Below are 25,707 nucleotides of genomic sequence, written 5' to 3' on the forward strand. Positions count from 1 at the left end.
CAAGGAAACGTGGACTCGCTCGCTTTGTACTGTACGCTGAGGGCTGCAGCTCGAGCCATTTAGGAGAAATTCATCTGAATTCATAAGAATCATGATAATTTAAAAAAGAAAAAAATGGAAGTTCGTGAAGTTGCTCATGCAGCTATGCCAGCAGGCACAAAAACCTTGCCTTTTTGCAAAATGCCTTTTGTCTCAGATCCAATATGTAGCTTTTGAGTGAGTGTAGTTGTAATCCATAAGACTTCACAGTAGGCTGTTAGTAGTTAAGTATTTGAGAAGTGGAAAGTTATACCCAGGTTTTCAATGGGGGAGGGGAAAGGGGGAAGCTGTCTTGCTGCCCATGCTACTCAAGGGTTATTGTTCTTTCAACAGGGCTCACTCACCAAGTACGTGCCTCTGCCCTTGGCTGATCCCTGTCCCTGAGCCCTCCCACTGGGCTCAAACAGTTCACTGTAAGGTGGCTCTGCTGTAAAGCACACCTCTACTCAATCTGTCAACTGAGGGGGACTTCGAAACATACCTTTTTGTGAGAATCCTCAATCACATGATTGCCTCCTGGCTGAATATCTAAAGTAATATTGGGGACCTGGTAACCTGGAAAAGTTACATACAACACAATCAGAAGGTCCCTGGTTCAAGAGGATTGACTGACAACCCTTTCTCCCCTCTCCTTCCTACTGCTACAAAAATAATAGCAAAAGAATAAAAGCAGAAACCACAGCCGCCGCCACCACCAATGAAGGCCAAGGACCCCACGCCATACTGAGGAGACACAGTTGTGAGCCAGAAGGGAGCCACTGGCCCTGTGGCATCCGAGTCCTGGGGGGAGGGGACACCACCCTCCGCGATGGGCGGAAGGAGACACAGAGATGAGCATAAGGTGCATGGGCCCTTCCCACTCCAAGCCCAAGACGGCGGCGTGGCTTGCAGTGTCAAGGAAACGGAGAATTCTTGTCCAGTGAAATGGACGGAACTCGGGAGAAAAAGCAAGTAGCTAATTTGGACATCGAGACGTCTGAGTAAAAACCTCAGACTCTGTCTTGTACAGGTTTCCAGGAATAATGGCTCAGTAAATAATATTGCTGAATAAGTGAATGTCTAACAGTTCCATCCCTGAGCTCATATTTCCTTTTTTTCTAATTTGTGCCCTGCCTACCTCCTTTTAACCCTGTAACGCAGGGTTTAATTGTAATATATACAATTAAATGTATATATTAGTATATATTGATAACTATGAAAGAATAAAAACAAAAAAATTTCCCCCCTGAAATTAAAAATTCAGCCGTTATAGGGTTAACCCTATCCTTTGAAAAAGAGGTAAGTCAAAAAAAAAAAGAAAAAGAAAAAGAAAAAGAGGCAAAGCAGCCGTGCTTATTCTGTATTAGCTGTGAGCAGGCAGGCAAGGAGGAATCTGCTCTGTCCCCGCCAGAGGTCAATGAGATTACATGGACGGCATCTTTCTAGGCAGTGTGCGAGGAGCCACGGTCCTTTCTGGGCTGTCTCCTACCTTCGCCCGTGTTCTTGGCATGCTCAGCGGTGGCTTCCCTGAGCTTCTCCGTGTAGCTCACGATTCCTTTCAGAGGGACCCGCTCATCGTTTTCGTACGCTGTGATGTGAAGCGCAGGGTAATGCTAAAAGAAAGCACGTGCACAGTTTATTCCCCGCGCTCCCCTGTCATCTTACAGATCACAAAACTAAAAACTGCCATTTCCCCGCCGAAGCACTCAGAGATGTTCTCCTTTGACATTCTTCCAAGTCCTGTAGCTTACAGCAGAAGACCAGGGCGCTGAGCTGGTTCATTCTGCTTCCACTGGACCCCACCCGTGGAGAATTTGCCTTTTCACTGGAGATGAACGGAATCAGATCCGCTGTTTAATAACAAGCTCCTCGGGATTCGTACATGTCCCTGAGGAATTGCCTGGGGTCCTAGTTACAATGCACAGCTGGGTGGAGGGTCTCAGGAGCGAGTCGAAAGAGCAGGAACCAGTGCGAAGTCCTGAAGATTCTGTGTTACTTGGCACAGCCTGTTCTTGAGTGGCTGTGACCTGATGTGACTTTGTAACGAAGGCCTGGCAGCTCCGTGCCAGGCCTCAAACAGCAGCACCCAGTGTTAGCACAGATGGTGCTCAAGGAAGACTAACTATCACAAGAACAAAAATACTACATCCTACTAGCGCCTGCTTCAACTCAAGTATCTTTTTAAAAAAACCCAAAATCTACCACTTCCGGATAGCACAGCTGTGTTACCTGAGGTTTAATATTTTGATAGGGGCAGTAGCGTTTTATGTAGTTCTTGTGTTTTTCATCAGATGACGGATTCCCCCATTCCTCCAGTTCTTCCAGTGTCAGAGGAAGTGTCGTATCCAACATGGTGTTGAGAACATCCAAGAAAGGGGCCTGAAAAAGAGCCACGGAGACGAAAACGCTAAGAAATTGGGGAAACAGGTCTCAGCTGACGACTCCTCTCTGACTGGACGTGCTGAGTGAGGACAGAGCTCACCGCCAGGCTGAGTCCCGGGAACCCGGGTGCTCGCTCAGGGCTTGGATGACATCTGTATGAAGGTGGGTTTCCTTCGAATTCCACAGTTTACAATTTTCATTTGAGCCGTATCATATATATTTATCTATATTTACCGCCACCGAGTCAGTGCTGACTCACAGTGACCCTATAGTAATAAATCATGATTGAATACAATCTGGAAACACCCAGGCTGCAGAAAGGCACAGCTACTCGCTGGCCCCGTGGGTGGCCGACGTGGGTGCAGCGCGGGCCTCCTACGACAGCAACAGGGCCAGAGAGGACTTTCTAGGCCGTGCCCTTTCCTGGAGCTGACTGCCCGGTCTTTCTCCCTCGGGGCAGCTAGGTGGATTCGAGTCCTAACCACCGTGCCACTTGGCCTTCTTCACTAGCTCATAACGAATGTCGAATGAACCAGAGGTTGCTGCTCACTGAGCCTTATACAGTTTCCCCTCATATAAATGTTAACCTAGTGGGCATCTGCCACCGTTTGGCTGCTTAGCACTCCTCTTCAACCTGAGGATCAGAGCCTGATCCTCCGAGGAAGCACCGAGTGTCCCAAACTGCCTGTGCTGGCTCTTCTGCAGCGTGGGGTGCCCACGGGGCTTTGGTCTGCCAAGCAGACAGGTGCACCCAGACTCTGAATGGGATGTTAGTGATTCACAGAATAGGGATGCCACAGGATTGATTCTAGCAACAGCCTGTGCTGTAGCTGCACCCAGTTTCTAGAAGTGGCGGTGGCAGCGTGAGATGTCTTGGCCCAGTGGTGGCTCTTCCCTGGGCCAGTATGATGGTGCGGTTTGCCCCTCTCTGACTGTACATCCTCTGGTATGTTTTCAAAGCCTAGAAATATTTTAAGCTTATTCTGAGTGGGGAACCTAAAAGCCAATAACCACAAATCCAGGGCTAATGTGTTGATGGGCCAGAGAAGGTCAAACTGAGCCAAGAGCACAGGGTGTTCCAGAATCAGTGCGCACCCCCCCCCTCCCCAGCACTGGGGAGCCAGATATGCTTCTTCTTTTCCCCTCTCAGTTCCTAAAGGTCCCTACAAGTCAAAACTGAGAGCCATTAGCATCTTTCTGTAGAAGTTGTTAGAAATCAAAGAAAATTGTAAAGGGAGAAAAAATGAAGGGTCAAGACTTGGGTTACATACCTTTAGAAGTTCTCCTCAAGTTAGAGAAAGGTTGTAAGCACAACTATAACCTTTAAAAGCTTTGTTAACAACCTCCCCACCCCCACCCCTCCCCGGCTAGGTTAAGCCTGTCAGAGAATACTTTTTCTTAAGAGTGCCCTCCGGAGTCCCGCCTCCCTCTCTATACATGGTAGCTTTGATGTACTCACCTCCAAAGTCACGGCTCTCAGGAGCTCTGGGGCAGAATTACACAATGCTCCCACAAGCACCCCTCCAGCACTGAAAGCAGTCAGGGTTGTTAGACTTGGCTGAGAAAAGCCTTGGCCATGAAGCGTCTTAATGCAAGCCTCTAAGTCAGCAAGGCCATTGAGTTTTTTAGTTAGCCGGCCATCAGCGTGCCACTGGAGGCCTAACTCACCACCACCCCTGAAATTGAAGGGCAAAAAGGTTTTAGCAAGAAAGAGACACACACAGATTAATGACACAGATAAAGGTCAGAAAAAGCCCGTGGGCTGAATCCATCCACCCATGTTTTTTTCTGGTGCTCAAGCTAAGAATGGTTTCTACATTTTGGGAGGAGCAGAGAAAACCATCAGCAGCCACCACAGGTGATAGAGACCATTTGCCCAGAAAGATGCCCTGTTTACTACCTGGCTCCTCACTAAAAAAGTATGCCGATCTCTTGTATATAGAGCCATTCAAAAATTGATGTAACAAATAAGTTTCCTCAGTGCCCGCCTACAAGCAGATATTATGCTAAATGCTTTGAAATACTCTGGGAAAAAATAATTTTGTGGGCAAAGATAAGAAAGAAAAATGAGTTATCAAGCAGTGCCTTTTCTGCCATAATGTATTTAAGGTGTTATAGAAGGGAAAGAAATCCAGCTGCCAGGTTGGGGGCATGTACACAAGTGAGGATCACAGACCAAGGGAGATAATTCCCAAACTGGGCCTCAAAGGAGAAATGTGAGTTCTCAGAAGAGCCAGGTGAGGGAAAGCAGCAGCAGGTATGTGCAAAGGCACAGAGGGGAAGGATCACGCCACTGGACAGGAGGCGGCAAGGCTGGATGTGGTGGCTACGTAGGACTGCAGGACAAGTGTGGGAGTGTAATGGGACTACAGAGATAGGCCAGGTCATGAGGTGAAGATGGGGGTGTGGTGGAGAATAGTAAGCAGTGACATAAAATTTATGCTGACTCAGAAATCCCTTTACTAGGAAGAGAAGTCAGAGAACACAGAGATATGCACACCCATGTTCACTACAGCAAGAGGAAAACAAGGTAACTGTCAGCCAGTGGAAGAACGGATGAAAAGACTGGTGCGTACACACGAGGGAAGGAAGACCAGGCACCGTTCAAGGTGAGTGTCACGGTGAAGCTTGGGTGGATTTGGAGGACATTATATGCTGAGTGAAGTCAGTCAATCACAGAGGAGTAGATATTGTATGAGACCACTGATGAAAAAAAAAAAAAGAAGATAATCTCATGCCCAAAGAAACAGACTTTGAGAGCTACCGAAGGGAAGGAGGTGGTGGATAGGTGTTAGCTAGGATGACGGGGAAGATATTGTTCTACAAGAAGAGAGGGGGATGATGGAAAGTAGACAGATTAAGTACTGGGAGGTTGTTTAAAGGGCTGGATATAAAACTGATGACATAGAAATGTAACTCCCTACCTAATTCATCAGAGTTAAAAAATCATATTTATATCTTGGAAACAGCTCAAATAGAAGGAAGTTAAGACTAGAGAAAAGAAGACCAAGTAGCTATTACAGAAGCATCTACACTGAGAAGAGGTAAGTGGAAACAATATCATTTTAAGTGATTATAGTGACAGATACATCTATTTAAAAATCCAAATAATATACATTTTTGTTTTGGGGGGATCACCTGTCACCACCAGCACAGTTTTAGATGTACACAAATTCCACAATACAAATGAGAAAGCAAGCTTTTGCCTCCTGCTCCGTGGTGATCACAGACATTTGTCACAATGTGCGACTGCTCCCCCAGCAGGTGCAGACTCACCGAACGTGGCAATATGCTAAGATCCATCCATCATCAACCAACACTCGTCTTTCAGGTCTGAAATTCATTTTCAAATCCATCCCATAGGCCCCATACACATGTACCAGGAGAGGCTTCTTCTGCAAGTCTTCAGAGTCCGTTTTGTGGAAAACGGTCATCGGCACTAATTTTCCATCCTGGAAAAGAAGAATTACTACATGTGGCGAGAGGAGTCTTTACAAGCAATTGAATCCCCAATTTAAATAAAGTGAAACACACCACACCCACCCTCTGCTTACTAATGCTGAACACAGAGTTCACTTCAGACGAGCGCGCTTTGGTCACAGATTTATTGTGGCCTCATTTTTAGCTACCTCACGGACCTCGATTGCAAACGAGAAAAGAATGGCAAGACTCTGGACTGAAAACATTTTATTAAAGGCAGCTCTGCGTGACAGTAACGTGATGATCAAGAGTCCTTTACGATCCACTACTACTGCTCGTTTTTCCCTCCTCGAACAAGCCCGAAACACCTACCACTTTGAGGAATTTTGGCAGAGCATTCTTGCTACTAGTAGGATTCGACGGCCATTTCTTAATTTTGACTATTCACCAATATGCTGACGAAAAGAAAGCAAGGTCTTTAGGCAGGATTTTCTGACTCATTTCTGTCCTTTTTCCTCGGGATTTTCAACTCATAGAATATTTTTCACTTCTCTGTATAGTCATTCATAAAACTTGTAAATACATTTCAGTAAAATATGTTTAGACTTTCCATTTCCCTGCTTTGTCCCCAACTTCCATTCTACCGTGAGAGAAGCCCTTGTTGGGGAAGACTTGTGAAAAGGTAGGGGCAGAGCTGGTAGCAAGCCCTGGGGCAGGAGCCACCCAGCTCATCGCCGGGCGGCTTCCATGATGTAGTCCCTCTGTGGTGCAAGCAGAGCACGTTTCTCAAAAGCAAGGTCTCACCCGTCCTTCTGGAACAGGAGCCACCGAGAGCCCGGGAAGCACAGCTGCACTCTGACCACGTGGGTCACTGTCATCTAGAGTGGCCCCTTCCTTTCCTTTCGTTGCCCCACGGCATCCCCAATGTTCATTCCTTTGGTACACAATAATCACATTTCGTGGTCATGGTAATCTCCCCTCCCATGTCAGTATAATCACATTTTGATAGGCTGATATTACCCCATGTTTTGTAGAAAAACCAAAACCCACAAAAGAGTATATGCTTGTCCCCGCCCCCCCAAAGTCCCACAGTCAATACACCAAGTTATTCATGGTTATTTCTCGAGGTGCAGCAAATGGAACTAAAAAAGCCATCTATTAAACTTACACATTTCTGTACTTTTGCATACATTCTAACAAGCATGCCTTGCTTTTGAATATTACAAGTGTTATGTGCTTAAAGAGATTTAATGAAAATCAGTGAGTTAAGATACGTTCATTTAACACGAAAAAATAACAAATCTGTGAATCAGCTCAGTAACGGAGTCATCACAGGATGAGCGTGAAGGACATTATCCTGAGTGAACTGAGTCCATCACAAAAGGACAAGCAAGACAGGACACCACCACTGTAAACAATCAAGACGAGGCCTCCACACAGAAAGAACCATTCTTTGAAGGCTACCAGGGATGGGAGGAGGAGCCAAATCACTGACTACTGTGCACACACCTGGATGTGGGCATAAGCTGGAGGTCAGCACAAATGAACAAGGCAAAGGAAGACCCTGGGAAGAGCCACCAAACCGAACTTGCTGCCAGCTCGTCAATGCTGACTTGCAGGGAGCCCCGGTGGGTTTCCGAGACTCTGGTTCTCAGAGTAGAAAGCCCAGTTTTTCACACGTGGAGCTGCTGGTGGTTTTGAACTGCTGACCATAAGAATTGCCATCTAGTGCGTAACCACTACACCACCAGGGCTCCTACTGGGAGAAGCACAGAATTAAAAACAACAAAAGCAAATACTATATTACAGACCCAATCTTGCAGTAACAGTAGACACAATAATCTCCTGGTCAATATACAGATGTGACACTCAAGCTCAAAGGGAGGGAAGACCGAGGGTTCAAGGAGAACATGTTTTGGAAATCATGATGGCAGCCTATGTGCAAATATGCTTGATACAACTGATGTAGGGAATGTTATAGACGCTGTAAGAGTCCCCAATAAAATGACTTAAAAAAAATGGGGGGGAAGGCAAAAGGGACTATGCCCATGAATAGTTTGAAAGAGGTTGTTTCTATTTACGTGTGTATAAGCTCTGACAACATACCCATGAATGTGGCAGAACATACAAAGGCTACAGTGATGAAAATGCTTAGCCTAGACTCTCGGCCCTAGAGTAGCGGTTCTCAACCTGTGGGTCACGACCCCCTTGGGGGTCAAACGACCCTTTCACAGCAGTTGTCCAATTCATAGCAGTATTAAAATGACAGTTATGAAGTAGCAATGAAAATAATTTTATGGTTGGGGGTCACCACAACATGAGGAACTGTATTAAGGGTCGCGGCATGAGGAAGGTTGCGAACCTCTGCCCTCGAGGCTCAGGACCATAGCGTCAAGCGACAACAAGGTTAGTTGGTGGAACACAGTCGACAGACAGTATTCGTAGATGAGGCACTGCAGTCCCCACGCCCTGAGACCAGAGGAAGTACACAGTGCCTAGTCAGCTGGCTGACTCGCTCTGAAAGAGATCACATAAGAGGTCTGGAAGTGCGAGAAGAACATAAACAAAATCCAAAACATCCAAAAGACCAGGTCTGATAGAAGTGGTGGTGCTCCGTAGGCTATAGCATCGGTCATCTTTCAGGTCTGAGACAGAACTCGCTCCCGGGGCTCAACTTTCAGGCCCCTGACAGGCCCGTAGAGTGGGCAGTCCCACCAGGGAGGCCTTCGTGCCACAGAACAATCAACCGTACCAGATCCACAGAGCAGCACTGCCCAGAGATGACCTCAGCGGGCAGGAAGGGGAAGGGAAGGAGGCCGAATGGACGCTGCTAGCATGCGGAGGAAGTGGGAAGAATCCTGTTCCATTGTGAGGGCTGCGATCAGTGCCACAAAACACAGTGTATGAACTGTTGGGTGAAAAACATCTTGCTCTGTAAGCTTTTACCCCAATCACAAAAGAAAAACATACACCAGGGGACTTCAAATAGTTCCTGGGAAAACTCAATTTTCCCATGAATATTTTGAATCTCTTTGTGTATCATATATTAAAACAACAATAACAATAAAAGCAGGTAAAACAGGCCTGTGGAAATACACTCTCAAAACGTGAGATTTTATGATATCAGATATACTGATGTCATAAAAGTCCTTAAATTCAAGGCCACAATTCATACACACACATGCTTCATTCTGTACATTGGGTATTCCTGGAATATAAATTACTTATTTCCGTCTCCACCTCTGCTCACTCACCCCTAAATCTCCCATCTTTAACTATACTTTTTGGGTGTATTTGACTTCTTTGCACTTTTTGAAGGCACATCTCCAGGGCCTGTGCACAAAAATGCTGGAGCCGTGGTGATGTTGCACTGGGCTGTGATCCACAAGGTCAGCAGTTTGAAAGCACCAAGGATTTCTACTCCCATTAACAGCGACAGTCTTGGCAACGCACAGGGGCAGCTCTACCCTGTCCTATGGGGTCACTATGAGGCAGCATTAACTCGGTGGTAGTTGAGTTTGGGTTTTTTTTTGTCTGATACAAAAACATTCCCTTTCAAAATTAGTCTATTCATCCTAGAGCTCCTACCTGAATGACATCCCTTTCACAGAGAATCCTTCTCTGATCTCTCCAAACTAGAGAAGGTCCGTTGACCACATGCTGCACTATGTTCAGTATCTCTTTCTCGGCGGCAGCACGTAGTACTCTAGTGATGATGTCATCAGATGTCCTCCACCCTGACGGAGTCAAGCGCCATGGGGAGCAGACAGTACAAGTCTCGTTCACTCCAGTAATTTTAAAAGTGTAGTTTAAATGAAAATCAGAACAAAACAAAGAGCCCTCAAACCAACCCTAAAGCCATTGAGATCTTCTGACTGAACGTTATTTGGCACAAAGTACGTTTGGGGCAGAGTTGGGTTGAAAGTAGCGAAGACAGACGTACCTTACTCTTGGCTTCCAGACGTAGGACGCGGCTCGTCTTTGTGATCGGGTCTTCATGCCCTGTTTCCTCAAAGAGCTTGCCTTCTGCGAACTTGTATGTGTAGTATTTGGGGGGACGTATTGGAGAGCACAGTTGAAAGGGGCAGTTCTTTGGGTCAGAATTTGTATCTATTATGAATCCACAGGCCCAGGGAGGGAGCTAAGGGAAGAAAGTAAGTTATTTTTACTCCTTCTGGAGACTCTGAGAACCCTTCATTCCAGCCAAGTCTGTGCTAAACAAGATGATGTGAACAGCAAGTCCACCTGTACCCAAATAACACCATGCCTCAGTTAGAATTACTTCACCACAATATATTTCAAGTGAGAAGTATACAAAATTCACATCATGACCAATGAAATAAAGAAAAATGATAGAAAACGGTGTCATGATAGATTCACATGAAATCTCTTTTTAGTAAGAAAGTTTACCTTGAGATAGAAACTTGGGCAAATGTAATAGCAAAGTGGTTCAGAGTAAGCACAAATCAAATGGTAATTATGGACCCCGGTGACATCGCAAAGATCTGTTATCCGAGCACATGAACTCTGGCACGCGCTTTTAATACGTTTCCCACCAGCACTGATCCTGCTGCCTGGACAGCCAGAGCGATGACAGTTATTATTCCAGGGCTACAAACCAGCGCAGCAGCACAATCGCATCTACAATCTGTTGCCAACGTTAGCTCCCAGGCTAACCATTGTGCAGAACAAAACCTTTCGCACACATCCACTCCGAGAGACTCGGGGCTATTGTGCATACGATTCTTAACTCTAAGGCAAAAGGAAAGGAATCAAAATTTATTCTCTTAGAGCAGCAGGGTCCAGCTTCAAGCCTTCCACTAACGTCTCTCTTATACCTTTTAACGAGGTCTGGTAAGCAGGTCGACAGAAGGCTAGAAAGGGTCCTGAGAATCAGAACATTAAAAGAAAATTGCCTCCTTTTCCTGAGTAATTGGAGAAATAGCAAATTCCTTAGAAAATCAGAGGGCTTGGTTCAGCAGCGTCACTGGGGCACCGTTCAACAAAGGTAGGTGGGGGATAATACACGTGTAAGGGTCATCATGTCACCTACAGATGCTGGGACATTACTTCTAATTAATCTAAAGAATCTATTTCCCTGAAACACTAATAAAGGCACACATTTGCAAATTGTTTCGAAAGAGAGCTCTTAATTTATTCCCCTCTAATTGGGGATTATTTTAAAGGACAGTTTGTCTACCGCAGTGGTTCTTAACCTTCCGAATGCTGTGAGCCTTTCATACAGTTCCTCATGTGGTGGTGACCCCCCCAACCATAACATTATTTTCGTTGCTACTTCATAACTGTCCTTTTGCTACTGTTATGAATCGGGCAACCCCTGTGAAAGGGTCGTCCAAACCCCCATAGGGGTCGAGACCCACACATTGAGAACCGCTGGGCTAAAGCAACGTAAGCCAGCACTGGAGACAAAAATAAGTGGGAAACGGACCCAAGAGGCAAGCGAATTTTGGGAATGATGAGGGCAACAAATGTATAGATGTGCTTTACACAATTGATCTATGTATTCTGATGAATTGTATGAGCCCCAATAAATTGATTAAAAAAAAATTCAATAAAAGTTTTTACACTAGAATAAACAAACAAACAAACAAAAAAAAGTGGGAAACGGAGGCCTTATTCACACAGAAGTGAGGGGCCCCACTGGGCACTGGGGTCTGCAGCCCATACAGGCCCGTTTTCCTGCCCTTTGGTGAGGCGCTGGGGCAGTTCTCTGGGATCCAGGCAGTGAGCTGTCTTAGCTTTAGAAGACCAAGTTGAATCAATGTTTTTTGGGTGTATTTATAAAACTAACGGGATCAAGGTTAAGGTATTAATCACAACAAAGACTGACGCAAGGCTACGGACTTTTGAAAAGTTTGTCCAACTGATGTAGAAATAAGTTATTAACGACCTCAGGGACGTATGAAGATACATGTCCTACTGAGATAAGCCTGCCGTATCATCTATGAGTAAACAGGAATACTTGTGAAGTTGGCCAGGTCCTAAGATACTAGACAGAAAAGGGGTTGAGCTTCAGCAAACCCCAAATCAAACCCACCAGTCAACTCCAACGTGTGGCGGGCGACTCTGTAGGGGGGAGTAGAAAGGCCCTATAGGCTTAATCTTTTATGTCACCACACTGTTCTCCAGAGTGGCTGGTGGGTTTGAACGATTGACTTTTTGGTAGGCAGTTGAGCACTTTAACCACTGTGCTACCAGGGGACTCTTTAATGAGTTATGTATTAATAATTAGGACATGCCATGGTGAAAAGAAATTAACTTGAGGATACAGAATCCACCTTCAAATGAAACTGATGTTTGAACGAAGTGAAAAAGTCCCCAACTGCTTAGACAGTAAATACCAAAACTTCTTTATTGGGAGAAGAAAAAGAGACTCAGAGAACATACTTATAAGCCAGGCCAGGAGGTACAGGAAGGGTTTTACATTCCTACTGCTGAGACTGAGTTTTAAAGTTCTCTGGTCAAAGATACAGAACTACTCTGGAACCCACCAGGGTCCGGCTAACACCCTTTGCGTGTGCTGTGTTTATCAGTGTGTTGTGGTTCGTGAAGGACAAGGTTTGAGCCATACAAGTCTCTAAGGAGCACGTGACATATCTAATTCTTGTGGATGAACATTATACAAGCCAAAGGACCCCACAGATCAGGGAAGGGGCAAGGAACGAAGAGTTAGAAATAGACAATACAGTCAGTTTAAATACTCTAACGGAAGCTCAAACCACACACACAAAAAGAGGCACATCTTTAGATCAGGGATGTGTATACAAAATATAAGTGGTCATTTTACTCAGAAGTCAAAGATAGTAAGCTACAATGGGTATTCTTAGTTTTCATGACATAGAATTTTGTTGTAATAACTACACTGCCAACATTTATGCCTCTCCCACCCCTACTGACAGGGTACAATGAGACTACAGCAAGTGTCACTCACTGAGACATCCCGATTTCTAGGGCTGGAGCACATCTGCTCCTAGGACTTCTGAGACAACACACCTGCGTGGGAGCAGACAATCTCCTTGTTCTGTTGTCCAGTGGCTGGGGCTTACTAACTGACCTTTCGGCTAGCAGCTCAATACGAATCGCATTACACCACTATTCTACGAGATGTCTGACTCCGACATTGACGAGGAAGTGAGAAGAAACGGCCGAGTGCAGCAGTTGAAGGCCAGGAGGAAGTCCCTGGCTTCTCGACGCTTACACAGGTCTGCTGCGGAATGCTAAGGCTTTCTGCTCCCAGAGTCCAGACTTCTTCCTCTGCCTCACGGGGTCCCTGCGAGTCAGAAGTAACTCAAGGCTGGGATTGAGGTTTGTCTTTGGACAGAATCTTTTAAGGAGCACCCACGGGCAGTCTCGGGCAGGCACTGGACTGCTAACCGAGCCCATCAGCCGCTTTGTGGGCAAAGATGTGGCTCGCTGCTCCGGCCAAGATTTAGTCTCAGGAAACTCCATAAAGGGGTCACCATGCGTCAGAATTGGCGTGACAACAGTGGGTTTGATACAGTCTTTTAAGAGATGAAGCATTACATTTCATAACTGATTTTAGGAGCACCTGTGAACTCGTTGTTGCAGGCCCTTGTTATTTTTATTTATACCACTATAAAAACCCTCAAAACGAACTCTGCTTACCCCTCACCTCTTCTTGCTGCAGTCTAACCTGACAGATGACTTCCTGCAGTACAACTGAACAACTCACATCACTCCCATCGCTCAGAAACGTATCAGGTGCCTCTCCTCCTGATTGACGCAGGCGTTCCTTACGGTGAAGGCAGAGAACCGCACACCACGGCTCCTCCACAGAAATTCACTTCGTCACTCTAATAAAATGGAGTCGTTAATCGCGTGTCCTCGATATTTTGTGAACTTCTTCAGCCTCAGTTTCTTCAGTTCCACAGCCTTTACTCAGGAATACCATTCCTCTCCTTACCAATGGGAATTGTATCTTCCATGGTTCATCGGAAATCCTACTTAGCCCATACAAATGTTCCCAAGCCCTCCTCCTCTCCTCTGAGCCCAGAACACATTTTCTGGATTTGATCTCATTTATTCAATCCACTGCACACTTTATGTAACATCTCTTATGCTAAGCTGCATCTTTCTTCAGGCCAGATATTTTCTCCTGCTATCTTACCTTCTCCTCCAAGACTGCCCAACACAGTGCACACAGGAGTCCCGTGGCATCCCCTGGAAGGCATTGTAGCAGAACTGTGACAACACTGGAGCTCGGGAGGTCTAAATGGTAGACTTGCTCAATAAGGCTTTTTACATCAAACAAAAATGAAGCATTTCCGCTTCCCTTCAGGGCCTGCTACCTTAACTCACAAGTTAACGATGCTTTAGATTTGTGTAAATGAGATGCCGTTTGCTGTTTCAGCAAGTTCTATTGTGAGAGCCAAATACCCTTCTGGACCATAGTCAATCAGCGTGTCGGGGACATGACTGCCACCCCCACGGTGAAAAGAAGCAAAGCCACTCCCTTCCCCCTTGGATACAAAAACTGCAAACAGACGATGAGGCAGACACACAGATATGCAGTGGCAGACACACGGGGCAAAACAAGTACCCCTGCCGGGCTGTGGGATGGGAAGCAGCAGGCAGAGGTAGATACCAGTAGCCAAGCTGTAGTGTACTAGATCTATCAAGTTATATCTGTACAAAGAGAAATATAATGGCATTAGACCTTACCTCCAAAGTCCAGGTATAAGACAGTATTTTAAGTAAAACTGCATTAAAAGCAAAGCTCTACAAGCACTTCTAAAATAAACCTCATTATATATATAAACGATAACAAGGGTTCCTGGGGGCAAAGGGAGGGGAGGGAGCGTATAATGGGGAACAGATTTCAAAGAGTTCCAGAAAAAAGAAAATGTTTTGAAACTGATTGTAGTAGCAATTGCACAAGTATGCTTGATCTATTTGATTAATGGAATGTTACGACATCTTTAAGAGCTCCCAATATGCTGGAGAAAAAAAAACCCCAATAAAAATATCCTCATTAATTTGAGACACACTCAGTATGCTCAATTTTGTTTAAGTTCCTTTTAAGAAAAAAAGTACATTGTTATTATTAAAAATTTAAATGCTGGATTAAGATAAACTACACATGCATTTTGATGAAGAGCACTGCTGCTTGACGAACAAAACACTGATTAACCGTGTTTGGAAAGTAAACGCACCTTCAGAGATCGCACCGAGTCATCAGCCAGACCGATGACATTCACATAAAGGAGATTGCTGTGCTTCAGGAACAAGACACAGTGATCCTTGAACATGTCCAAGTCCACAACTTTGGTGTTTCTCTTCATCGTGAAAAATAAATCCCAATTCATAACAGCAGGACTATCAGCTGCTGTTCTCATGAGCTGTTTGAAGGAAAAAGAGGTAACAAAAGCTGAACAGTTATGGCATCCAGAGATTAACCTATCCAAAACTAGACCACAAATGTTCATCTTCCTGTTTTATGAGAAGCTGAAGGAATGTCCTCTGAATCAGGGATGCGTGTGACCGGCTTCAGGTGACTGAGCCCATGCTAGCGTGTTGGATGCTAACAAAGTGTCATCCTGAGCTGAGCTGAGCTGACGGCCAACACTAACCACAGGACTGTCAGCTGGCTGCAGATGTCTGAGTGAGTCTACTGAGAACAGTAGTCCAACGGCCAACTAACAAAACCCTACAATTGTACGTTTCTTAAATTAAGTCACTCAGTTTGGCTTCTGTTAACTGATAGAATCATGCTAGAGTATGCCATAGTTCTTAACCTTTTTAGGAGCAATGAAAAGACATGGAGGTATTACCCCTAAGGAAAGAGAAGAATGATAAAGAATCGTGTTGCGTAGGAAGGTGGCACAGATTTCTACATTTATGAAGCAAGAAATGCTGTTGATGGGAGTGTGGCCGTCTCAAGAAACCACCTGGGAAGAAGGGAAATTCAGGAATACCTTGAATTCTGTAGGCTCGCCTACGTTAGTGAGTATGTACAGTTCATCATCTCTGTGTTCAACGTAGTACAGGACCCCAGGAATTCGCTTCTGGATAAGGAATGGTGGGTCCCAAGGGCTCAGGCCATCTACCAACCACACTTCAGAAGTGGTCTTGTTCATAATATTTATGGTGAGGTAACGACTGTCTTTTGTGAGATAAAGGAAGACAAAGTAGCTGTATAAAAAAGAGAGAGAAAGAAATATGAAAACCTAGTAAATTTCATACATGAAGGAAGTAAACGTTCTCAGATTGATTGTGGAGACGATTGTACGGCTAATTGTGATTCAACTATTGAAATGTATGTGACATTTATCCCAATAAAACTGTTAAAAAAGAGAAAATGTAGTAAATTTTACATGCATGCTGTCTTGTAAATAGCAGTTGTTTCACAGGGGGGTTAGTCCATTTGCTCATTTACAATGAAGATAAAAAATAAAGACACTGTATTAGTTAATGCTGCTCATATAAACCAAGAGGGTTAGTCTTATTTTTTCTCACATTCCCCCTCAAAAAACTTTCAAAATAATTCTTTCACTTGCATTTTATCATACATATTTTCCAATAAACAGAAAAGGTGCAAAGTAAAGTGAACACCTGGTACCAAGATTCTATGACTGATAACATTTGCTATATTTACTTTATCCCATGTCTATGCAGCCGGTAACCTTCCTTCATTTTCAGATAGGGGCTGTTTAATAAATATCGTTAAAGTTCTTTCAGCCCTGAGATTTTATGAAGTGGTTAATTTTGTTTTTGTTTTGGGTACCAACATCATTGCCCGTGCTACCGAAAATTATAAGGAATCAAAGTGAACACTAGCCTTAAGGAGAACTTACTCAACTATGGAGGAAAGCAAAATTTAAAAACTAATGGACATCATGGCTCAAAGCACAGCAATTTAATAATCCGATCATCTCTATGAATGAATAGAAAATTCTGTCTTCTGACGTCATGCTTTTCAGTTACAAGTTTAAAAAAGTGATTTATTATTGCTGTTTGGTAATTCTGTTACATGATTTGTTTTTATATTTTATTTTTGGTGAAAACACACAAAGCAAAAGCCACCTCATTTCAGTTTTCAGGTGTAAAGACCAGGGACCAACTGATTACATCCTTCACATTGTGTCAACATTCCTGTCCTTTCTGCGCTAGAAGTTTTACTTAAACTCCCTGCTCCTAACTTTTTCATCTGTGCTTTACAACAGCGGTTAACCTTTTGGTCATCTGTAAATGTAAAGGGACCCGATTTGAACATTGGTAAAGCGGGACACCATTGATCAAATTCATATCCTGACGAAATAGCCACATGGCAGCCGAAAACTGTGTAGCCTAGCTTGTCATGCATTCTTTTCAAAAACCGAGGCTTTTTAAAAACGCCATGGGACGTAGGAAAAATTGTTAAAAATTGGGACTGTCCCGCCAAAAGCGGATATCTGGTCACCTTAATAAATGGCTTTTATTTTTTTTAATTAACATAATACTCAAGCGGATAATCTTTACTCTTTAGGTTAAACTGCTACTTAGTTTAAACGTGATTTCAGGGGCTAATTTCAATTACAGGTTGAAAGAGCAGCTCAGTGTCATCATCTCAGGGACTCCTCCAGAATCAATAGGCCCAGTAAAGCGGGATTCAAGAACATGGAGTCTGTTTCCACATTTTCTCCCCTTGGGAGGGTTCCTGTATTACGGTACTGTGCAGCACAGGTAGCCAGGCACCCAATAGGTCTTCTCATCTCTGGTGAAGGCGGCAAACTGTTACATGTTTCATTAACAACTCAACCTTTGCAGTTAACAATGAATTTGTATTCCCTCAGTAGTCTGTATAAAATCAAGCTCTACTTTTGAACACAAACAACAATAAAAGCACGGTTATGGTCATTTTCACCTTACTCTTCTTGGTTCCTGCCAAAATCAGGATCTTTAGTCAACCAAGATCAGCACTTTAAATAGCTTCCATTTTGGGAGACATTACTACAAATATTAAGCCAAACCAAACCAAAACACAGTAGGTAGGACAGGAGGTGGCTGCTTTGTTTTATAAGGGAATAAGGAGCGCACTAATCTTAATGTACATTGAACATTGTCACTTTCCCTACAGAACCTTTTGGTGTTGAGAAAGATTTTGAGATTTGCATAATCTGCGTTTAATGACGTCACAGAAAGGGACTCGGCCCTAGCAGAAGAGAGAGAGATGAAGACCTATTTAGGAGGGATCTTTTCCCTCCTCAAAGGCCATCTAAGGAAGCGGTTCTCAACCCAGGGGTCGAATGACCATTTCACAGGGGTCGCCTAAGACCGTGGGAAACACATATTTCTGATGGTCCTAAGTACTGAGACACCACTCCTCTTTCCGGCTCCAGGCGGGTCTGCCACATGCAGATACACCCACATAAGACGACTGTTACCCAGGCTACACCATGCTTCAAGACAAAATTTCATTTATTTGTCATTAGAAGTAAATATTTCTTAATATATAATTCCATATTGTTTTTGTGATTAATCACTATGCTTTAATGATGTTCAATTTGTACCCATGAAAATACATCCTGCATATCAGATATTTACATGACGATTCATCACAGTAGCAAAATGACAGTTATGAAGGAGCAACGAAAATCACGTTATGGTTGGGGGGGTCACCACATGAGGAACGGTATAAAAGGGTCGCGGATGAGGAAGGCTGAGAACCACTGCTGTAGCAGAAAGAAACAGCACCATATAACTTGGCTTCTATTCTTAGCTCAGCATCTAAAGGGCTCTGCAACCTCAGCTAAGTCACAGCTTCTTCCTTCATAAAACAGGTGCGCGGTGTCCAAGAGTAGTAGTATGTGAGTCATATGTGTAATCTTAACTTTTCTGGTCGGCATATTAAAAAAAGCAAACAGAAATGTATTTTATTCAATCCAGTATAGCTATAATAAAATGAACATGGAATCAATATACAAATTGTTAAAAATGAGCTGTTTACATTCCTAATTTGGTTGGTGTGAGCTCTTCAAAATTTGGTGTGTATTTTATATTTTCAGCATATCTCCCATCAATATATCCACAATTCAAGTGTTCAGTAGCCATATTTGGCTTGGTGGACATGTTTAGGGCAGTTCAGAATATGATAATCTAAGATTTGTTTAAAATTTCACAAATTTGTTTAGACTTTAGGATGAAAATTTCAGCCAGGGCACGCTGGCCTTATGAAGATTCTATTTTCAAAGGTGGCTATATTATTTACAGAAAGGAACAATGGAACATCACGCGGGAGCACAGAAAGCATGTGCAAAGTTCAAGCTCTTTCTGTATATGATGTACATCTGGAGAACAAGATTTAAGGACCTGATTCTAGTACCTTGGATCTTTTTCTGTGTAAAAACGTTCATTACGTTTATTATCACCAAAAGTGGCTCGATAAACGTCGTGGCAGCGAAGGTTCCTCTGGAACGTGTAGAATAAAACATCTTCCTCTTCTTCATCTTTGACCCATTCTAAACGACAAAAACGGAAGAATTGTACTCAGCCATATTCTTACAGTTAAAATGAAAAGCAAGAGGGGGTGGACACACACATCCTAATGTGGATTGCCAAAATGAACTGCAAATTGATCCCTGGAAATTTAGTATGGCAGGCTCCCCGGTATATAATCTGTGTTCTGCATTAGCCTGGGAGTTTCCCAGAGGATGAAAATATTGTTGCATCAACTCCAAGTTTTCAAGAACTTACAGGTTTCAGGGTGGTTACGTTTCCAAAAAGGACCTGCACATTCAATATTTGGGAAAGATTTTGGTAGTCAAACTGGCTTTCAGCTGAAGAAATGTGTTTCAATCTACAAATTCCAACTTAAAGACTAAGGGAAAAAAAGGGAACATTTTCTCTCAGGCCTAAGTCTTTTCGCCCCTGTGCAAGCCCCCAGGACAGCGGAAATGATCCGGCACTATGCTGCTGGTGCTTTCTTGCTCTGACCAGCCGCTGTCCCTGGAAGTGTCCCATCACATCATGACTGCCACCTGGCTGACAGTGACTGCACAACACCATCTGAGCAGCGAGACGGATTTCAGAGAGCTGGGAATGTGCAAAACGTCTTAGATTCATTGATTGCAAAAGACTTTAATTCAAGACTGGAAAAAAAAAGATTATGATACAATTTATTTGCAAAAGTTTACGATATGTAATAAATTAGAGAATTTTTTGATATGGCAAAGTACTGCACAATTTGGACTCTGATCTTAATTCTTAAAGTATACAGATGTTATTTTAAAATCAGCATATTTAGACATAAAATTAAAGACGATGTACTCTCCTTCATAAAAGGCACCCAGGAAGTTGTTCAGCCTACAGGGCTAAGTGGAGGCCCACACCTTCTCACACACACGGCATTTCAACCTCCTTTAGGAGAGGGGGCCATTCCCTGGGGAAGCTATTTGGCTCGTGGCTTACCAAGACTGGACACGTTTGGGAAAGATGCTTCCATGACAGGGTGATCACTGAGCTTCACAACTACACAAGTAGATGACTCAGAATCCTCAGTTCTTATCTTGGCGGCCACATATTTTTCATCTGGAGCAACTCTGATACAATCAATGAAGGGCTGGTCTAATTTAAGTTCCTCCAAATTGAATAACACTTCGTAGTTGTCACTGTCGGCTGTAAAAAGGGCATGAAAGATAACGTACTTCAAATATTTAGCCACTGTGTTTGTTTTAAATGAGCATTCCTCTTCAGCAACTTAACCTGCAGAGACTAGCATTAGCTACTTAATATTGCTGCAGACTGATATTCAATTCAAATGGGGCTTCAAAAAGTTTGTGGAAAAACTTCATTATCTTTTAGTTCCACTTTCCAACAAACTTTGTGAAGGACCCCTCGTATTATTCTATGCCTCAACTTATGTGATACTGGTCTTGCATACAGTCTTTTTCAACCATAGTCTAGACAGTAAGAGACAATAAACAATCTTGAATGATGTGTGAACAGTGCTTTAGCTTAGTACCCGAGACATAGTAGAAGTAGATGCTCTACAAATGTTGGTTTCTACCTCTATTCTCCCTCTTGAAGCTTTTAAGTGTCCCTGTTAGATATACCTTAACCAAGACCAAATATTAAAAACATCATAAAAAAGGGAAAAAACTCAAACATCTTAAAAAAATAATTTCTTTACTTTTGAGGAATTACTATCAAATTTCCCATGAAAAATACAAACTGCGAAAAAGGCATCAGAGCATGTTAAGAGGATAAATTGGGATGTACCTTCTTCATCTTTTGAACGAACCAAGCAGCAGCCTTCTTGATAGTAAACAAAACCTCCGTGTTTCACCTGATAGCAAAAAGATATGAATGAGTCATTTGATAACCGATTGGGCATTATTTAGTTTAAATGTGAGGGAGCTTCAAAAACTTCATGGAAACGGAAGAGATAATGGACTGTCTGCAGAAACATTTTTAGGTTCCCCCACAGAACTTCATCATGGACTCTTCCAGATGCAGAAAGGAAGTCTCGTGTGGCAAGCAGACCTGTTGGGAGCATATGCACAAAATACACAACAAACCATGTTTTACAGCATAGTAATCATGGAGTTGTTTTCATATGTTCACCTCCCCAGAGGCTTTCCAAATGCATACATGCATGAGATAAGAGAAGGCAGAGCAAAACCGTCTCAGCTGTATGAGTATGCCGGGGACATCTGACACCCTATAGAGCACAGGTTAGGAACTACTGATTTGATTCAATTAACAAGGTTCAAGGGGCATCTTTAAGAAAAAAATCTGGCATCGTTAAAATAATTCAAAATGAAACAGATGAGAGAACTCTGACTCAGATTAGCCAGAAAAGCCAGAAAACAATACTCTGAGATGCTTTGCTCTACAATCTGTTGCCAACTGTGCGCTATTTGATTTGATTCTAAAAGAACTGTGCTTGCTTCGGCAGCACATACACTAAAATTCAAAAAGAATTACTCACTGTGGGGTGACAAACATAGGCAGTTAGAGATGAAGAGAATAAGCATTACCAATCTCAGACTAGTGTTCTTACTTACCGCCTACAAATCAAACACGACTGCTTACCTGAAAGGACGTTAGATGGCATAGGACACCTTTACTAAATGCTCGCTAGTGGCACAGTTTTAAACTGGAACTCCTGCTTTACAAGAACCCAGTGCTATCCTCATGCACCATGGATGTGCTTTCCATCCATAATCTGTGGTTCTGTTTCTCATCTTACTGAAAATTTTGTTTGTTTGATCTGTATCTTCATTATCTACGACGGTGGCAACCATAAAATGTTTATACAAATAGTTGGCTTATACTACTTTTCCATTTCCAAAAATGTGTAGAGAAAGAAATTGAATTCTTCTCAGATAATAAATATGAATTAATTTATTTTGAACTTCTTGTAATTATGCAAAATGTAAACAAAAATCAGACCTGACTGCTTCCAAAATACACAGTTAATGTATTACATACACTTGGGCATTCATCTTTATTTCGATCTTTACAATTTATTTTAAGGACTACACTTCCACTTACTCTTGGCTCTACGTCTTCCAGCACATTTTTTAAGTCAAAAGCAGTATAAATTTGATGTGAGACATCTTTTCAAATTATAAAGTATCTCATTTGTAGTAACTGGTAATGCCAGATTTCTATAAATGAGACGTGCAAAAAAAAAAAGGAAAAAGAGGGAGACGTGCGAGAGCCCACCTCTGCATTGATGATTTCGTATTCTTCCTGTGGCTGTGTTTCCAACCTCGTTCTCACTTTTTCAAAGGCATCCATGTTTTCTGAAGGGGAGTTTTTGCTTTCTTGTTTAAGCGGCAGAAGATCCTGAAAAAAGTTTTATTGGTATGAATGAACTCTTTCAAACTAGGAAAAAAGAAGTCAAAAAAAAAAAATCTGATCATTCAATACTCTGCCGGTTTGTTCAGGCAAGAGTTCTGGGCAGCGTTCTCAACGCCAGCTCTCTGCACCAAGCTTTGTGCCGGACCTCCCACAGTGGGTGGAGATTAACTGCACGGACAAGTGTGTCCACGATACTCTCCTTATCAGAGTTTACAATTTAAAATTAAACATCATCACAAAACCAAAAACCCACTAACACAAAGTAAGTGGAGAAACAACCATTTTCACAAAGGTTTCTCCCTTCAACTTGAGAGGCTTTATGATTTGGCTGAGCCTCAAATTTGGTGCTGTAGGTGTGGTATTCTCAATCATTCAGTCTCTGTTTCGACGATGGAAGGACTTTGTGGAGCTACTACGTGATGTTCGTTCAGACTCCAGCCATCGGAGGGTCATAGTTGTCATGCATATTTACTATTTGCGGGTGGGCTTGAACCGTCAGCTCTTCGTTATAGTAAATGTGGTGAGCATTTGCACCCCCCAGGGATTCCAACAGAGCACTAGGAACTGCTGGTTCCCTCCAGCCCCAGGCTTGTTTGTTCTGTACGTTCACAGCACTTTTGTAGTGTCAGGATACCTTTGAACGTGCCTCTCTGCCGTCAAGAGCCAACTCATGACACGTTCTAGGTTCTACAAGAACCCGGCTCTGTCACGTCTATATGCGTACTCTAACTGGGGGCCACAGCCAAAGCAGAACTGAAGTTAATACAGCTGGATCCAAGACTCATCCTCTTAACTGAATTTACATTCCTGATTTAACATTTTCCTGTCATAGATCCAAGTAAGCACTGTATAAATAATTCCTCAAAAGGAAGTAGGCTCGGGGAAACTGGAACGTGACAGAATACTCATCAAGCACTCCCAGTTACTTTTGGGTCTTAGTCTGTCACAGCAGCAAGTGCTTCGAGATTTTATTTTAACTGCTGCCCTGGAAGTGATGTTGGATAAGACTGCTCACTGTGAGGTTGGTGGTTCAAATTCACCAGTTGCTCCTTGGGAAAGGAACAAATGACAGCCTAGGGCACTTTACGAAGGGTCCTTAGGAGCCAGAATCGACTCAGAGGCAGTAGGTTTGGTACCGTCATCAGAGCACTGGTGCACTGTGGGATGAGGGCTGTGATGCTAACCCCAGACCAGTGTTTCACAACCACCAGCAGCATTTAGGAGAACAATGAGGTGGTCTGCTTCCCTCCAGATGATAATCGCAGAGACCCGATTCAGGGCCACTCTGAGTCAGAATCAACTCAATGGCAGTGGGCTTGGTGGGTTAGGTGAGAGAGGGAACCTATTCTTTTTTAGCCAACTCTTCATACTCTACCAATCTACTTGTGTTAAGGTCATATGCTAGCTAATAAGGGTGAGGTGAGTAATACTTCAACTGCTCTAAATTTTACGAAAGTTACAGCATTCCAGTGGTAGAAAAACTGAGCACACCTGCTGCTTTCCAGGTGACTCATCCAAAAACCATGAAATCAAGAGGAAGTTGTTCTAAAACAGAAGACCGGAATATGTAAAACCTTAATGGCAACCATGTTGACCACTAACAACAGACAAATGGTGACGCAGAGCGGCACTGGAGGGATGGATGTCAAATTGGTGCTATTTGCACGCAGCTGATTCCAACTCTGGGGTAGGCGGGGTATGGACTAGTCTGGGGCAGTTCATGCCAGAAAGTCCAGACTTGCTGAAAGAGTCATGGAGATGTATCCAAAGAACACATAGCCAGCTTCCTCCTGGCCACCTCTGGGACAAGGCGAGCATCAAAAAGACTAATTACTATCACTGGTTACAATGCACTTAGAAAAAACAAAACAGTAATAGTTTTAAAACACTAAGGCACAAACATTTAAATGAAAACAAGGATCTAAGAAAATGAAATTATTTACTCATAGGTTCTTCATAGAATAAGACCACTGAATCAATCTCAGAATAATAATAGAATTGGAACATTACTGGTGAGCAACTCCCATTGAAACAATGATTTTGGATAAAGATCAGTGTTTGCTAAACTCATTAGATGAAAGAATGTTGGGTAACATTTGCACAATAATAAAATGCTATGGATTACCTATTCACTGCAAAGGAAGTAATACTCCATCAACAATGGCGAAAACTAGTAGTTATTACCCTGACTGAAATGATCAAATTCATAGCCTACCATCCCACGCACCGCTCCCTGCTGAAAGGCTTAAGTGTGGTATATACAATAGAATTCTATACAACGCTTAAAATAAATGCACTATATAAAGATATATAGGAATTTCAAATTCATGTTTAGTGAAAAGGCATGTTATAGAATTGTACATACATTATAAATAATAGTTGACTAGTTTTCAAACATACATACAGTACTACACATTATTTGCAGATTACTATATAGCTATCTAACATGTAGCTATTTATAGAAAGGCTAAGGATACCAATGATCTCCTGGAGAGATAAAGGAACGTAATCAGGGAGAACAGACGGGGTTTTTCAAGTATGTAATTATTTTAGTTAAAAAAGTCATGTTGAATAGTGGTTACATGGAAATTTGTTATGGCATCCTCTATGACTGTAAAAATCATTTGTGATGATTTACTATACAAGGCATGAAAAAAGAAAAGTACTGTGAATTAGGTTACCTGAAGTTTATCTTAACAATTTATTTTGAAACCTTGGGCTCTGTGGCTTTGGTTTTATCATTTGTTAAAAAAGAAAAAAAGGTCACACACTTCCTAATTTCAGAATTAACAACAGAGCTACGTGATTACTCGATGAATCCTGACTACTTTAAGTAACCAAGATAGTGTGGTGTAGACATATAAGTAAATCTTGGCATTTAATTGGTTTTAGACAAGGATATGAAGAAAATTTATTACGGAAAACACTCTTCGGCAAATGGTGCTGGGAACATTGGATACTCACATGTAAAAGGATGAAGCAGTTAACTACCCCTTATACCACCTGCACGTATTACCGTATATGCTCGTGTATAAGCCGAGTTTTTCAGCACATTTTTAA

At 42.9% G+C, this 25,707-nt stretch overlaps 1 protein-coding gene and 1 long non-coding RNA gene across 5 annotated transcripts in view; one reads left to right on the forward strand and one right to left on the reverse strand.

Moving 5' to 3' along the window:
- Positions 1-25,707, reverse strand: part of PREPL (prolyl endopeptidase like) — a 39,733-nt gene that overhangs the window by 3,243 nt on the left and 10,783 nt on the right. For 3 of the 4 annotated variants that reach the window (XM_045285714.1, XM_045285713.1, XM_004699762.2), the window contains 12 exons: positions 22,510-22,632; positions 21,058-21,124; positions 20,248-20,454; positions 19,163-19,298; positions 15,777-15,993; positions 15,015-15,200; positions 9,764-9,961; positions 5,677-5,852; positions 3,860-4,076; positions 2,248-2,397; positions 1,508-1,631; positions 521-594 (listed from right to left, as the gene is read on the reverse strand). In XM_045285714.1, the coding sequence (XP_045141649.1) occupies positions 521-594; positions 1,508-1,631; positions 2,248-2,397; positions 3,860-4,076; positions 5,677-5,852; positions 9,764-9,961; positions 15,015-15,200; positions 15,777-15,993; positions 19,163-19,298; positions 20,248-20,454; positions 21,058-21,124; positions 22,510-22,632 (1,875 nt within the window). The remainder of the gene's footprint in view (positions 1-520; positions 595-1,507; positions 1,632-2,247; positions 2,398-3,859; positions 4,077-5,676; positions 5,853-9,763; positions 9,962-15,014; positions 15,201-15,776; positions 15,994-19,162; positions 19,299-20,247; positions 20,455-21,057; positions 21,125-22,509; positions 22,633-25,707) is intronic. The other variant, XM_004699764.2, reaches the window with a different exon arrangement.
- Positions 102-14,646, forward strand: LOC123521183. The gene is made up of 4 exons (XR_006679653.1): positions 102-2,562; positions 4,867-5,009; positions 5,370-5,444; positions 12,741-14,646. It is a non-coding gene; the product is annotated as an uncharacterized LOC123521183 (long non-coding RNA).

This window comes from Echinops telfairi, unplaced genomic scaffold, assembly GCF_000313985.2.
Source record: "Echinops telfairi isolate 266 unplaced genomic scaffold, ASM31398v2 ScPeMD7_7475;HRSCAF=8513, whole genome shotgun sequence".
In the NCBI taxonomy this organism is placed as follows: Eukaryota; Metazoa; Chordata; class Mammalia; order Afrosoricida; family Tenrecidae; genus Echinops; species Echinops telfairi.